Raw genomic sequence first — 16,193 nt, forward strand, 5'->3', positions numbered from 1 at the left:
ACAAAGGCATGGCACAGAAGCGCAGGAAATGTTGCCTGTTCCCCATGTGGCCCTCATGACTGCTATTTGGTTGTCATTTACAGATTGGCAAAATCAACACTGGTCCTCATTCCTTTATTGGGCGTTCATGAGATCCTCTTCTCTTTCATCACCGATGATCAAGTCGAAGGATTTGCAAAACTTATACGACTTTTCATTCAGTTGACACTGAGCTCCTTTCACGTAAGTAGGAATCTGAACCAATATGACTTGACTTTGGAGAAAACAAAATGCATGTGGCCCAAACAGGCTCAGAATTAAGGAGCCCATGGATGAAAATAGAATTGTAGCGTCAGCAGCCTTTATCAGTAAGGGCCCTTGGCATTAGAAGGGCATGCAGATGGGGAGGTATTGCGTTGATCCTGCCAGCATGATTCAGTGACTAAGAAGGGGGAAACGGTCTCTTTCCTGGGTGGTAATAGTTGGTGTGACTCATGATCATATTAACTGTGAATGTCAATGTGAAGCCTTTCATTAAGTGCTTATTTTTGCTGGGTTCTCTGCAGAGCATTGTGCAAAGTGAACATTGTCTGTGCTTCAGGTGACATGTACACAGAATGCAACACAAATTGGGTAGGGACTAATGAGTTCAGACCAGGAGGCTGTTGAACCTTGACAGATGTGTGGGAGCTGAAACGAGGAACAAGAGGCCAACTGTGGTTGTTACCTGGAAATCTCTTGCTAGTCTATTGCTTAAATTATTATCTATTCCTTAGTGTCTTAAGAAGGCAATCTTTTTAAAATTATTTTTCATGATTCTAGGAGTTAGGAATCTAGGCAGGACCCAGTAGAGGTGACTAACTTCTGCTTCTGTGATGCCTCCTGGGGCTGGAACTACCAAGATGTCCTTCTTCACTCACATGACTGGTGCCTAAGTTGGATGGCTCAAATAGCTGAGGCTAATTTTATTTGGGTCACATTTCTGAGGCCTCATTTCTCAGTGTCCATGACATTCCTTAGACATGCCATGTGTTTTCTACTTGTGGTTTCTCCACAGGATAGGGCAATTCAGGGCTCCCAAGAGTATAAAAGCAGGAGCTGCCAGACATTTTAAATGCCTATGCCTGGAACTGGCACAGTGATGCTTCTTCTGCATTCTGTCATTTAAAGCAAGTCACAGACCCAGCCTAGATTGAAGGGGGAGGACCCTGCACAAAGGCATGAAGGCTGGGAGATGTGGCTCATTAGTGAAGGCCACTAATGCCACAGATTACTGCTAACAGCACAGACACAGCCAGGGTCTTCATAGAGTAGTAATTTGAAAATGAATCATCTTTAAATGTTGGTGTGGGGACAGGACTTCTGGGATGAAGGAGACAGGCTCTAGCAAATCTTTTCCTCAAAAAGCAATGATAAAATTGGACAATTGTCAATAGCAACCATTTTGGGACCATCCTTGGGCATTGCCAGATACAGTAGTCATCTTGGTGACAAAGGAACAGGGAAGGTCAGTGTTAAAGCCCGAAGTTATCATTCCCTCTGGGGTGAAAAAACATACTGATGGGCTAGCCAGAAATTTAACAGGAAGATTTGGGAAATGAGACAGCCATAGTGGGCCTTGACGAGCCTCCATATATTTCTCAGGTTGACTGGAAGGTTGTGTACATGCATAAGGTTGCATACACACTCAAGAAGGACCAGAAAGGACATTCACACACTTCTGGCTGAAGATGAGTTTCTGCACACATAGAGAGGAAACATGAGGGGGTCTGGTGGAAAGTAAAAGACAGGGGAGGCTTTAAACTGAACTTTGAATGTGTTCTCCAAGTGACACATGGATCCATTGGCAAAGGGTATGGAAGCCTTATGGGCTTGAGGTGTTTGCAAACAACTTCTGATCAATCATTGGCTGATTATTAAGTTATTGTAAACAGCATCAGAAGACCAGACTTAAAAACAAATACCAAAAATTTTTAAATGAGCATAGACATCACTGGCTATATACCACAGAAGAGACAGATCCCACAGAACTAGCAGTCCAGACAATTTTCGAAACAAATAACCACCACCACTCCAGGGATGGGAATTGGGGAATCAGAATCCTGAGTTATTATAATATATTATCTAAAACTTCCAGTTTTGTACAAAAATATATGAGATCTGCAAAGAAACAGAAAAGTGTGACCCATACTCAGGACAAAAAAAAAAAAAGCAGTCATTAGAAACTTTCTGGGTGGGGTGGGGGATGTCCAGATATTGGACTTATCAGACAAAGACTTCAAAGAAGCTATTATAAACATGTTCAAATAATTAAATAAAAAGTTGTTGAAATAATTAAAGGAATTCAATTATCTCACTTCAATAGAGAACAATTATAAAATAAGAACCAAATGGAAATTCTGAAGTTGAAAACTACAATAACTGATATGAAAATCTTACTAGGAAAGCTTAGATTTAAGATTGCAGTATAAATAACCCATGAACTTGAAGACAGGTCAATTAGGTTATCCAGTCTGTGGAACAGAAAGAAAAAAGAATGAAGAAAAATAATAGAGCTTCAGAGATCTATGGAATGCCATCAAGCATACCAACATACACATATGAGAGTCCCAGAAGGAGAGTAAAGATAGAAATGGTAGAATAAATATTTGGATAAATAATGACTGAAAACTTCCCAAATTTGGAGAAAAATGTTAATCTACACATCCAGGAAGCTCGATGGACTCCAAAAAGCATAAAACAAAGAGATTCATGCCTAGAAACATTACAAACTGCTGAAAGCCAAAAATAAAGAGAAAATATTGAAAGCAACAAGAGAAAAATGATTCATTACATATAGGGACCAATGATACAATTAACAGCTGACTACTCATCAGAACAATGGAGGCCAGGAGCCAGAGGTATAAAATATTCAGAATGCCGAAAGAAAAAATTTGTCAATCAAGAATTCTAAATCCAGCAAAAGTATGTTTCAAGATAAAGGTGAAAATGAGAACACTTGGACACAGGAAGGGGAACATCACACATGGGGGCCTGTTGTGGGGTGGGGAAGTGGGGAGGGATAGCATTAGGAGATATTCCTAATGTAAATGACGAGTTAATGGGTGCAGCACACCAACATGGCACATGTATACATATGTAACAAACCTGCATGTTGTGCACATGTACCCTAGAACTGAAAGTATAATAAAAAAATTTTTTTAAAGACATTATCATAAAAACAAAGACAGAGAAATCATTATTGGCAAACACCCCTTTCAAGAAATATCAAAGGAAGTACTTCATGCTAGCAGGGAATCACAAGAGACAGCAACTCAAATCCACATGAAGAAATAAAAAACAGTGGAAAAGGTAGATACATAGGTAAATCTGAAAGGCTATATGTAGATTTTTTTCTCATAATTGATTTTAAAAATACAAGATTGTATAAAATAATAACTATAAGTTGCATTATTGGGTTTATAACATACAAAGATCTAATATATATGACAAGAATATCACAAGAGAAGAATGAGTAAATGGAGATATATAGGAGAACATTTCTATATGTTACCAGGATTAGGTTAGTGTTAATATGAAATAGATTGTGTTAAGATGCATGTTGTAATCCCTGGAATAAACACTAAGAAAATAACCTTAAAAATGTATTTAAAATACTAACAAAGGAATTAAAATGGTACACTGGAAACTATCTATTTAACATGAAACACTTTCAGCCTCATGGGATTCGCATAATATCCCTGTGAAGGATAAATTACTATACCTATTTTAAAGATGAAAGAACTGAGGCTCAGGGGACTTTCACATGCTGACATGTATCAGACATGAGGTTTTTATTCAGAGGTTAAGTCCCTGACTGTAACCACTATCCATAGTGCCTCTCAGGGACCTTGTGAAGATTAGAACCAGGAGACACCGAGTTCCCTATACCAGTCTTAAAGGTCAAGTGCTGTGTGATATATTGGAGCAATATACCAGACAGGGTGAAGTGCTGAGATTTTGTACACAGAGCAGAGAAAACGTGTCCACCCACCGCATGTTCACCAAAGGCCAAGGAGCCAGAGCCTGAAGTGTGGTATGAGCAGTCGGACAGTATGTTTTTCCCTCCCGTTGCAGTTGAATTCTTTGTGGCTTCGAATCAAGACAGAGGATCCATAAGCAATTTTTTTTCCATTATGAAAACATGTTTAATTTATTTCAGTCGTTTGGGGAATTTCAAAAGATAAGGTTTAGTAATTTGGGGTTTTTGTGTTCCTTGGCCGTAATCTTCTTTAAAAGGTAATCCTAAATTAGAGGGGAAAAAAAAACTCTGCAGCTGTTATGTCGTAATATTTGGTGGACTTTTTTCTCCTGAGGGTACGGTCGGGCAATGTGAGCCCTTGATCGCCTGATCCCACTCACCCAAGGCCAGGTAAAGACCAGTTATTTTTGTGGAGCTATGTGAGGCAGATTTCTGAGAAAGAATCTGAGCCTATCAGACTCTTCTGCCTTGGGAGGATGTGTTGGTCATCTGATTCTGTGTAATAAACCACACCAAAACTTTATGGCTTAAAACAGTAACCGTTATTATTATCATCATTTTGAGATGGAGTTTTGCTCTTGTTGCTCAGGCTGGAGTGCAGTGGTGCAATCTTGGCTCACCCCAACCTCCGCCTCCTGGGTTCAAGCCATTCTCCTGCCTCAGCCTCCCGAGTAGTTGGGATTACAGGCATGAGCCACCACGACCAGCTAATTTTTTTGTGTGTGTTTTTAGTAGAGATGGGGTTTCTCCATGTTGGTCAGGCTGGTCTCGAATTCCCAACCTTAGGTGATTCACCCACCTCAGCTTCCCAAAGTACTGGGATTACAGGCATGAGCCACCACACCTGGCCCCATTTTAATATTTTTAATGATTCAGTAGACTGGGCTGCTTGGGCTCAGGGTAAATTGTTCTTTTGATACATGTAATTTTTGTCTGGGGCTGCAAATGTCTGAAGGCCCAATTGGGGTGGCACATCCAAGATGATTCATTCACATGACTAGACATTGATGCTAGCTGTTGAACAGGACCTCAGCTAAGACTGTATAGCTCAGGGGGCCTCAGTTCTCCTCCATGTGGCATCTCCATGTATCCTGGATATCTCATAGCATGGCGGCTGGACTCTCAGGGCATCCTAAGAGCAAATGTTCTAAGACGGAGGAAGGAGAAACCTCCAGCCCTCTTAAGACATAGGCATAAAAGTCCCAGAATGTCACTTTTATGACATTGTATCAGTAAAAGGAGTCACAAGGTCATCCCAGATTCAAGGGCCGAGAAAACCTGGTCCACTTTTTGATGTGAAGAGCAGCCTGAGCCCACAGAAAGAAGAGGAACCATTGGGGCCATCTCTGGAGACTAGCTACCAGCATGGAAGATTTGTTCCTGAAGCCAGCTAGCGCTCTGCTCATCACCCTGCACTGCTGAGGAACGTGAGGAATCAAAGTGACTCTGCAGGGTGTTTTGTACCAGGACTGAGCCAGAAAACACACTTAGAGGGCTTGTGTGTGGGCGGAGACCTCCCACCTTCTGAATACTCCTGCCATGCTTCCCTGCATCCCACCAGGCAGAGGCAAGAGCACGGGTGAGCAGATGTTGGGAGAGCTCCATTTGGTGGATCATTTTAGAGACTCCACCATGGAAATTGGCAAGAACAGGCATCAGCCCTAACAGCTTCCTTTTCTTGCTGCTCTGGAGGGTCCTTTATTCTTCCAAGAGCCTACTGCTTAGAGAGTTCCACCAGCCTCCTGCACTCAGTGGAGCTTTGGAGAGACTGCCAAATAGCGGTGACATATGAAGTAAGAGCCATGTGTTCTGTGGAACCCACTCCCTTCACACTTGCTTAATCTAGAATGAGAACCAGACCCTAGGATGTTCCTAAAACTGTGAAGCAAGCACCCGAGGAAGTGAAAAAACACATTTGTCATGTGGAATCCTATTTTAGCCAACTTGTTTGTGAGAATCCTGGCACCCTGAAAGCCAGATCCTCCGATATCATGTGCCTGGAGGCAAATATTACCTGTCCCGCCAACCACAGGGGGCAGCTGTGAACCTCTGACCAGATTGCATGTGTGAAAATGGTTAACTGGTAACACTATGCCCCTGCTATGGAAGCTATCGCCATGGAATATCTAGGTGCGTAAGAGAAGGGAAATTCCACATTCATGGCCAGAATCCAAGCATTTGGTTGATGTCGTGATTGTCGATGTGGAGATCCTGGTCTGGCTCCAGAAGGGACATGCTGAACAAGGCTTACATAAGGAAGAGCAGAAAAGCCTTCCCCAGTGCCACATTTCATTATCATCAAGAGATATAAGAGGAGTCAGCCTGCCATTGGGACCTTCACCCTGTAGTTGGAAATGCATCCTTTCCTTGTGAGTTCTGGCGTTTTATAAGAGTCTTTCTATAAACATGCAAGTACTTGGGCCATGTGCACACATCCAGCTCCAATATATCAGACACACTGCCTAAATGCCACAGACCCTCACTTCAGTTAGGGACAGCCAGGATATGTAAGTAATCACAATGACTGTCTGACGAATCAGGATATGTAGGAGGCTGAGAAAGACAACGGAAGCAAGCATTAACTGGAGCACCTTTGATTCCAGCCCATTTGGGCTGAGTATTGTGGCGATGGTCATCCTGGAACATGGGAACCACATGACTGACAACGCTGCCAGAAGCTCAGAGAGTAGGGAGGGTCAGGGACTGAAAGGAAAGAATGCAAGTCAGGCAAAAAAAAAAAAAAAAAAAAAAAAAAAAAGCCAGGTGCAGTGGCTCATGACTATAATCCCCGCACTTTGGGAGGCCAAAGCAGGTGGGTCACCTGAGGTCAGGAGTTCAAGACCAGCCTGCCCAATATGGCGAAATCCTGTCTCTACTAAAAATACAAAAATTTAGCCGGGCGTGGTGGCATGTGCCTGTAATCCCAGCTACTCGGGAGGCTGAGGCAGGAAAATTGCTTGAACTCGGGAGGCAGAGGTTGCAGTGAGCCGAGATCATGCCACTGCACTCCAACCTAGTCACAAACAAACAAACATTAACCAGTGCCCACTATGAGCAAGTAGGGGGGCAACAGTGACCTTGCCCAATATTTGTATAATTGAATGAATGACACAAAGTCTTGGGCGTTTAATCATCATTGATCCATGTGCACCTGTGAACACCTAAGCAAACACCTAGGGTGATATGTGGGTGCGGCGGGGGTGGGGATGGTGCTGAATGTCAAAGTAAGAGCAGTTGCCATGGAAATCCAAGTTAACAACCAGTATGACTAATTCCAGTTATTGCATGCAATGCAGTTGCACGCCTTTTCTGGGGACTCCTATGACCTGTGCAGGGCTTTGGGTGTTGCCAGTAACTCTCAGACACATCTCTGGCGTCAGATTTTATGCCATGTGCTCCTTTCGTTTCAGGGGTTCCTGGTGGCCTTGCAGTATGGTTTTGCCAGTGGAGAGGTATGATTTCCACGTTGCCATCCTGGTTGCGTGTGAGGCTGGGGCTGCAATCCTGCCACCTCTGGAGGTTGCTGTGGATGTGATGGTGCTCTGGGGGAACGTGCAGTGACCAGCTTGTGTGGGGACAAATTTGTATTGTGAGCTTCCAGTAGAGAGAGCAGGGGGCAGCTTAGACAAATGGAAAAAAAGGTGTCGGATGAGTATAAAGGAGTTCAGACCCCAGCACTGGCCCTGCTGAGATGCAAGGAATATTCAAGTGTGACACAGGAAACAAGCTTGAACCTCGGAGTCCAAAAATCTGGATTCACATCTTGGTTCACCCTTAGGAGCTCTGTGAGTTAGCTGGGTTGCTGCACTTTGTTTAGCCTCACTTTCCTGATCAGTAACATGGAAGTAACAATCATCCCTGCTTTGTAGTCTTGTCCTGGGTATGCTGAGCACATAGTAAATGCTCAACACCTAGTAACTATGATTACATTTTAAAAAAAAATAGTTTTTTTTTTTTTTTTGAGACAGAGTCTCGCTCTGTTGCCCAGGCTGGAATGTAGTGGCATGATACTTGCTCACTGCAACCTCTGCCTCCCAGATTCTAGCAATTCTCATGCCTCAGCTTCCTGAGTAGCTGGGATTACAGATGCCCACCACCATGCTCAGCTGACTTTTATATTTTTAGTAGAGATGGGGTTTCGCCTTGTTGGACAGGCTGGTCTCGAACTCCTGACCTCAAGTAATCCACTCACTTCAGCCTTCCACAGTGCTGGGATGACAGGCGTGAGCCATGGAGCCTGGCCTATTACTACTTTTAGTTATTCATATTATTGCATAGCCCAACCAGCTCTCTGCTTCCCTGGGAAAAGGTTTGATAGTGGGAGGGGCAGTGTTGTCTCCTGTCTTTAGGAGTTGGTAGAGTTTCCAGTCCCCTTTCAACCTCCTCTTGCCCTACTACAAATATAAATATTTATTTCTATCTCCTCCTACTAGAATGTAAGCTTCTTGACAGCAAAACCATCTTCTGTTTTGTTCACCGCTGCTGCTTCTGTATCTTCACGCAGGGGGCTCCTTACCCGTCAAGCAGGTTTCAGCTCACATGCCACCCTGGCAGAGTCCTTTCCTGAACACCACATCTTAAGGTTTTGTTTCTTTACCACATTGTCCTGCTTAATACTCTCTCAGTGTCATTACCACCTGATATATTTATGTATCTTTGTTTCTCCTTGTCTCCCCCAGTTACAAGGTAAATTTCCCAAGGGTGGCACAGAGTAGCTTCTCAATTAATATTTGCTAAATGGACACATGGCTAAATGACTCCAAGACGGTAACCTCTCCCTTGTCTTACCCGGCAGGTGAAGGCTGAGCTGCGGAAATACTGGGTCCGCTTCCTGCTAGCCCGCCACGCAGGCTGCAGAGCCTGTGTCCTGGGGAAGAACTTCCGGTTCCTGGGAAAATGTCCCAAGAAGCTCTCGGAAGGAGATGGCGCTGAGAAGCTTCGGACGCTGCAGCCCTCGCTTAACAGTGGGCGGTTCCTACACCTAGCCATGCGAGGTCTGGGGGAGCTGGGCTCCCGGCCCCAACAGGACCATGCACGCTGGCCCCGGGGCAGCAGCCTGTCTGAGTGCAGCGAGGGGGATGTCACCATGGCCAACACCATGGAGGAGATTCTGGAAGAGAGTGAGATCTAGGGTGGAGTTCCACCACGCTGGCTCTGCTGCCAGGGACTCTCGAGAGGGCCCAAGAAGAGGAAGCAAAGCGGACACACGTTGCTGGGCACGGACTCATTCTCGTTCCATTCGCCATGCCACTTTGATGTGAAGGCTATCACAAGGTTCTTCAAGCTCTGTATGAAAGAGGCTGTGTGTCATGCTCACAGCCTCTGCCGGCTCAATAACCCCCACGAGTGTGTTCCAGAATGCCCACCAGACCCTAGAACCAGGCTCTAAATTCAAGCCAATGAAGTGCCACCATGAAGAGAGGTCTCCTGTTACATAGAAGCCAGCCAGTATCTCTTCCTTTACCCCTCAGGGTGCATGCTTTCCATCTGAGGTTGGGTTTAGGGTGCATGAGAACCTTCCTAGGAAGCTTTTAAAATGCAGAATCCTAGACTTGTGGCTAAGATTCTAAGACAGTGAGTCTGGGACAATGGCCAGGAATTGGAGCTGTTGAATAAGCATCCCAGGTAATTCTGCTGCAAGCCCACCCTTGGCAAACACTGGACAGGGTGGGAGGGAGCTAGAAGCACCCCCACGTGGCCGTGGCAGGATGCAAGAGACGTTCTGCTCTCCCAGCTCAGCTGGGGTGTGCCTGCCCTCCCTGGACAGCGTGTAACCCCATGTCACCCGCCGGAGTGCCGCTCCTCTCTGCTCTTCCTCTCCTATTGAGTTTTGCCTCTCTCTTGCCTGGGGACCCTCTGAATGTTGTCTTTGGTTCATTCCTCTCCTTTCTGGCTCTATCTACCTTTCTGAGGTTGGCATCTACTAGCCTGATTTACACTACCATCCTCCTGGGGCAAGGAACGCCCCCACCATTTTTGGTTTGCCATTGATGCATTGATGGTCACACCTGTTGTCCCAGGAGGTTGACCTATAACTCTCCATGGCCAGAGTCCCTGCTGATCAGAATTCTGTTTGCCCAGTGGGAATAAATGCTGAAAGCAGGAGGGTCCAGGTAAAGCAATAGGACTCTGGCTGCATCTGGACATGCCCAGGGCGGCACTGAGAGATCTAGGACTTCACATCCACCAGCCTGTGGTACCTTTCCTGCCTACTGTGACCCATGGAGGCTGAGGAGGGCCCAGGCAGTTGGGGTCAGGCTCAGTGACTGAAAGTATAAGGCAAGAGACTGTAGGAAGATCAAGGGAGGGACATCTTTTGGAAACAGTGTGTTAACGCACAGGAGTGTCGCTTTCATGGTATGTAAAATGCATGTGTACGTGGGTGGGGTATGTTGCTATGGGACTAAATACCACCTTATCTTTGGGGGAGTCAGTATGATACTCCTCAAGCAGGGCTGCCATATTTAGCAAACAAAAACATGATACTCAATTAAATTTGAATTTCAGACAAATCGTCTTCTTGTATAAGTATATCCCATGGGCATTAAAAAAAATTTTTTTTATTGTACTTTAAGTTCTAGGGTACATGTGCATAACGTGCAGGTTTGTTACATATGTATACTTGTGCCATGTTGGCGTGCTGCACCCGTCAACTCGTCAGCACCCATCAACTCGTCATTTACATCAGGTATAACTCCCAATGCAATCCCTCCCCCCTCCCCCTTCCCCATGATAGGCCCCGGTGTATGATGTTCCCCTTCCCGAGTCCAAGTGATCTCATTGTTCAGTTCCCACCTATGAGTGAGAACATGCGGTGTTTGGTTTTCTGTTCTTGTGATAGTTTGCTGAGAATGATGGTTTCCAGCTGCGTCCATGTCCCTACAAAGGACACAAACTCATCCTTTTTTATGGCTGCATAGTATTCCATGGTGTATATGTGCCATATTTTCTTAATCCAGTCTGTCACTGCTGGACATTTGGGTTGATTCCAAGTCTTTGCTATTGTGAATAGTGCTGCAATAATCATACGTGTGCATGTGTCTTTATAGCAGCATGATTTATAATCCCTTGGCTATATACCCAGTAATGGGATGGCTGGGTCATATGGTACTTCTAGTTCTAGATCCTTGAGGAATCGCCATACTGTTTTCCATAATGGTTGAACTAGTTTACAATCCCACCAACAGTGTAACAGTGTTCCTATTTCTCCACATCCTCTCCAGTACCTGTTGTTTCCTGACTTTTTAATGATCGCCATTCTAACTGGTGTGAGATGGTATCTCATTGTGGTTTTGATTTGCATTTCTCTGATGGCCAGTGATGATGAGCATTTTGTCATGTGTCTGTTGGCTGTATGCATGTCTTTTTTTGAGAACTGTCTGTTCATATCCTTTGCCCACTTTTTGATGGGGTTGTTTGTTTTTTTCTTGTAAATTTGTTTGAGTTCTTTGTAGGTTCTGGATATTAGCCCTTTGTCAGATGAGTAGATTGCAAAAATTTTCTCCCATTCTGTAGGTTGCCTGTTCACTCTGATGGTAGTTTCTTTTGCTGTGCAGAAGCTCTTTAGTTTAATGAGATCCCATTTGTCAATGTTGGCTTTTGTTGCCGTTGCTTTTGGTGTTTTAGACATGAAGTCCTTGCCCATGCCTATGTCCTGAATGGTATTACCTAGGTTTTCTTCTAGGGTTTTTATGGTATTAGGTCTAACATTTAAGTCTCTAATCCATCTTGAATTAATTTTTGTATAAGGAGTAAGGAAAGGATCCAGTTTCAGCTTTCTACTTATGGCTAGCCAATTTTCCCAGCACCATTTATTAGATAGGGAATCCTTTCCCCATTTCTTATTTTTCTCAGGTTTGTCAAAGATCAGATGGCTGTAGATGTGTGGTATTATTTCTGAGGACTCTGTTCTGTTCCATTGGTCTAGATCTCTGTTTTGGTACCAGTACCATGCTGTTTTGGTTACTGTAGCCTTGTAGTATAGTTTGAAATCAGGTAGCGTGATGCCTCCAGCTTTGTTCTTTTGACTTAGGATTGTCTTGGCAATGCGGGCTCTTTTTTGGTTCCATATGAACTTTAAAGCAGTTTTTTCCAATTCTGTGAAGAAACTCATTGGTAGCTTGATGGGGATGGCATTGAATCTATAAATAACCTTGGGCAGTATGGCCATTTTCACGATATTGATTCTTCCTATCCATGAGCATGGTATGTTCTTCCATTTGTTTGTGTCCTCTTTTATTTCACTGAGTTTGTAGTTCTCCTTGAAGAGGTCCTTTACATCCCTTGTAAGTTGGATTCCTAGGTATTTTGTTCTCTTTGAAGCAATAGTGAATGGAAGTTCATTCATGATTTGGCTCTCTGTTTGTCTGTTACTGGTGTATAAGAATGCTTGTGATTTTTGCACATTAATTTTGTATCCTGAGACTTTGCTGAAGTTTCTTATCAGCTTAAGGAGATTTTGGGCTGAGACAATGGGGTTTTCTAAATATACAATCATGTCATCTGCAAACAGGGACAATTTGACTTCTTCTTTTCCTAACTGAATACCCCATGGGCATATTTTATCTGAGATTGGAATTTAATCATGCGTCTTGTCTTTCACTGGCAACTCTGTTTTCAAGGATACTTTGCTACAGGGCTGGGACTAGGGTGAAATAATCAAGGCACTCATCTCTACAAAACTCAAAGTAAATGATAAAAATAAATCATATTTTAATGCAATATTCTAAAAAAAATTAACAAACTACAACCCATGAGCCATTTATAGAAATGAAATTTGATTGGAACCAGGGACAGGATAAGGGTGAAGCAGGAGAGGCCCAGCTCCTGCAAGTGCAGGCTCTGGTCCTGACTTTCAAATGTCTATCAGGGCCGGTTTTTTTTTTTTTTTTTTTTTTTTTTTTTTGGAGACGGAGTCTCGCTCTGTCACCCAGGCTGGAGTGCAATGGTGCAATCTCAACTCACTGCCAGCTCCGCCTCCCGGGTTCACGCCATTCTCCTGCCTCAGCCTCCCGAGTAGCTGGGACTACAGGCTCCTGCCACCACGCCCGGCTAATTTTTTGTATTTTTAGTAGACATGGAGTTTCACCATGTTAGCCAGGATGGTCTCCATCTCCTGACCTCGTGATCTGCCCGCCTCGGCCTCCCAAAGTGCTGGGATTACAGGTGTGAGCCACCACGCCCAGCCTAATGTGAATTTTTATTTTTAAACAATTGCATTAAAATATTATTTATATTGACTATGGGGACTTTTGGAACCCCCTTAAATTTTGCACTTGAAGTGGGAGCCCCACTTGTGTCACTCATAGTCCAGCCCCGATTTTAGGATGGGGATGGAGGCAAAGGCATCAGGCAAGTAATGAAGCAAAGGTTTGTTTTTTGGTGTCCAGATTATCCATAGCTCATTCATGAAAATCGATGTCTATTTTTCTCCTGTCTGCAAATGTCCCTGCCTCGGCTCATCAGCCAATTAGCTCCTAGAAAGCTGGGGTCATCTCGTATTCCCAGCAAGTACCCAGCACAGTGCCGGTTCAGAGCAGGTGCTCCACACACATTCGTGGAATGAGACGGCACAGAAATGGCTCTCGGGAGCCTCAGATGCTGCTAGGAGTAAGTGATCCAGGACCTTACCACTAAGAGGAGAAACTTTTTCTCAAAGCATTTATAAATACTGCCTCCACCCCTCACTCTACAAATGGGGTGATCAACACGTAACTGCTTGCTCTTGTTCTGCTAATGATTAAAACAAGTGTATTTAATTTAATTTGCATTTTGTTGATTCTTTTACATTTGTTTCTCACTGGAGCTGACGATCTCTCCCACCTGTGAAGAATGTGATGCACTATTCCTGGCCAGAAGTGAGGAGAAGGGCTGTGGTGTTTAGCCGGGGATCTGAGTGCTCCAATATCTTAAATTTGGTCTTAGAGACCGGAAGAGTGGACAGAGGCGCCGGGACCAGAAGCAAAGGTCAGAGTGGAAGGAGAGTGTCTCTCCTTTTATAGACTACTCCCTTGGTCGCTCAGCGTGCGTGCTGCTTTGAAGACCTAGTCTCGTGGTTCTCAATCCTGGCATTACAATTCCTTGGGAAGCTTTTTATTTATTTTTATTTATGTTTATTTATTTATTTGAGACCGAGTCTCACTCTGTTTCTGAGGCTGGAGTGCAGTGGTGTGATCTCTGCTCACCGCAACCCCTGCCTCCTGGGTTCAAGCAATTCTCATGCCTCAGCCTCCCCAGTGACTGGGACTACAAGCATAAGCCACCATGCCTGGCTAATTTTTTATTTTTATTTTTAGTAGAGATGGGGTTTCACCATGTTGGCCAGGTTGGTCTTGAACTCCTGACCTGCCTCGGCCTCCCAAAGTGCTGGGATTACAAGCATAAGCCACCACGCCCAGTCCCCTGGGAAGCTTTTTAAAAAGGCCAATGACAGGGTCTGACCCCAGAGATTCTGATTGAAATGGTCTTAATAGGCCTGGGCATTGGGATTTTTATAAGTTCCTGAGTGATCTTTTTAAAATTGTGGCAAAATATTTGTAACATAAAAGTAACCATTGTCGCCATTTTTTTTTTCTTTTTGTTTTTTGAGACGGAGTCTTGCTCTGTTGCCAGGCTGGCGTGCAGTGGCATGATCTCGGGCTCATTGCAACCTCCACCTCCCAGGTTCAGGCAATTCTTCTGTTTCAGCCTCCCGAGTAGCTGGCACTACAGGCGCACGCCACCATTCCCGGCTAATTTTTGTATTTTTAGTAGAGACGGGGTTTCACCATATTGGTCAGGCTGGTCTTGAACTCCTGACCTAAGGTGATCCACCCGCCTTGGCCTCCCAAAGTGCTGGGATTACAGGCGTGAGCCACCATGCCCAGCCTGCCATTATTAAGTATACAGTTCAGTGGCATGAAGTACATTCTTACTGTTGTGCAGCCATCACCACCATCCATCTCCAGGACTCTTTCATCTTCCTGAACTCTATATCCATTAAAAAATAGCCTCCCATTCTTCCCTCCCCAAGTCCCTGGCAACTTCTATGTTCTGTCTCTGTGAATTTGCTTATTCTAGATACAGCAGATATAAGTGGAACTGTATAGTATGTATCCTTTTGTGATCGGCTTATTTCACTCACCATAATGCCCTCAAGGATCATCCACCTTGTAGTGTGTGTCAGAATTTCCTTTTTTTAATGCTGAATAATATTCCATGCATACCACATTTTGTCTATCTGTTCATCCATTGATGGACACTTGGATTGTTTCCATGTTTTGGCTGTTGTGAATAATGCTGCTATTGGTAGGGATGTTTAAACATCTAGTTTCTGCTTTTAAAATTTGAGTATACCTACAAGTGGAACTGCTGAATCATATGGTGATTCTATATTTTCCCCAACAGCTGTGCCATTTTATATTTCCACCAGCAATGCATGAGGGTTCCAAATGCTCCATGGCCTTGCCGACATTTATTTTCCATTTTTTTTATGAAAACCATTCCTAATGGCTGTGAAATGGTATCTCATTGTGGTTTTGATTTGCGTTTCTGGAAAGACTAATGATGTTGAGCATCTTTTTATGTGCCTTGCTGGTTAGTTCTTTGTAAGTCTTGTTTAGAAAAATGTCTATTCAATTCTTAGCCCATTTTTCAATTGGATTGTTTGGTTTTTGTTGTTGAGTTGTAGGAATTCTTTATGCATTCTGGATATTGATACCTTATCAGATATATTATTTGCAAATATTTTCTCTCATTCTGTAGATTGTCTTTTCGCTCTCTTGATAGTGCTCTTTTAGGTAGAAAAGTTTTAAGTTTTGATGAAGTTCAATGTATCTATTTTTTCTTTCACTGCCCGTGCTTTGGCGTCAACGCCACCTGCGTGACTTTAATATGGGACCAAGGTTGAGAATATTGGCTGAGGCAGAGGGGAAGGAGGTGAACCCTTCTTTGGAAAGTGACAATACCTTGCTGAAGTCCAAATAAACTGAGCCTTTCTCCCATGTAGCATTTAGAGCTCAGAAATTCTTCCACAAGCACAGACTCAACTGACTCTCACACCTCTTAAGTGATAGGCAATGTAGGTGTGGTTGGCCCAGTTTTATGGTTTTTTTAAGGGGTGGTCATCCCAGCTGGAGCCTGACAGCCTGAGATACAGACATATCTGGGCTTGTCTGATGAGTTTATATGACCATTAAGGGACAGAAATGGGGAT

At 43.9% G+C, this 16,193-nt stretch overlaps 1 protein-coding gene across 6 annotated transcripts in view; it reads left to right on the forward strand.

The window, feature by feature from the left end:
• The window catches only part of LOC105473577 (glucagon like peptide 2 receptor), a 76,504-nt gene that overhangs the window by 58,171 nt on the left and 2,140 nt on the right, over nt 1–16,193 (forward strand). The window contains exons 11-14 of one of the 6 annotated variants that reach the window (XR_982327.3): nt 84–222; nt 7,411–7,452; nt 8,796–9,625; nt 13,806–13,966. Coding sequence is in view for 3 of the 6 variants with exons in the window: in XM_011727403.3 (XP_011725705.2) it covers nt 84–222; nt 7,411–7,452; nt 8,796–9,131 (517 nt within the window). In the remaining 3 variants the exon portion in view is untranslated. Of the gene's footprint in view, nt 1–83; nt 223–7,410; nt 7,453–8,433; nt 8,583–8,795; nt 10,539–10,575; nt 10,736–13,805; nt 13,967–16,193 lie in introns of those variants that run through there. The other 5 variants (XR_011615371.1, XM_071082344.1, XM_024790238.2 and 2 more) reach the window with 5 other exon arrangements.

The sequence above is a fragment of the Macaca nemestrina genome, chromosome 17, assembly GCF_043159975.1.
Source record: "Macaca nemestrina isolate mMacNem1 chromosome 17, mMacNem.hap1, whole genome shotgun sequence".
NCBI lineage: Eukaryota > Metazoa > Chordata > Mammalia > Primates > Cercopithecidae > Macaca > Macaca nemestrina.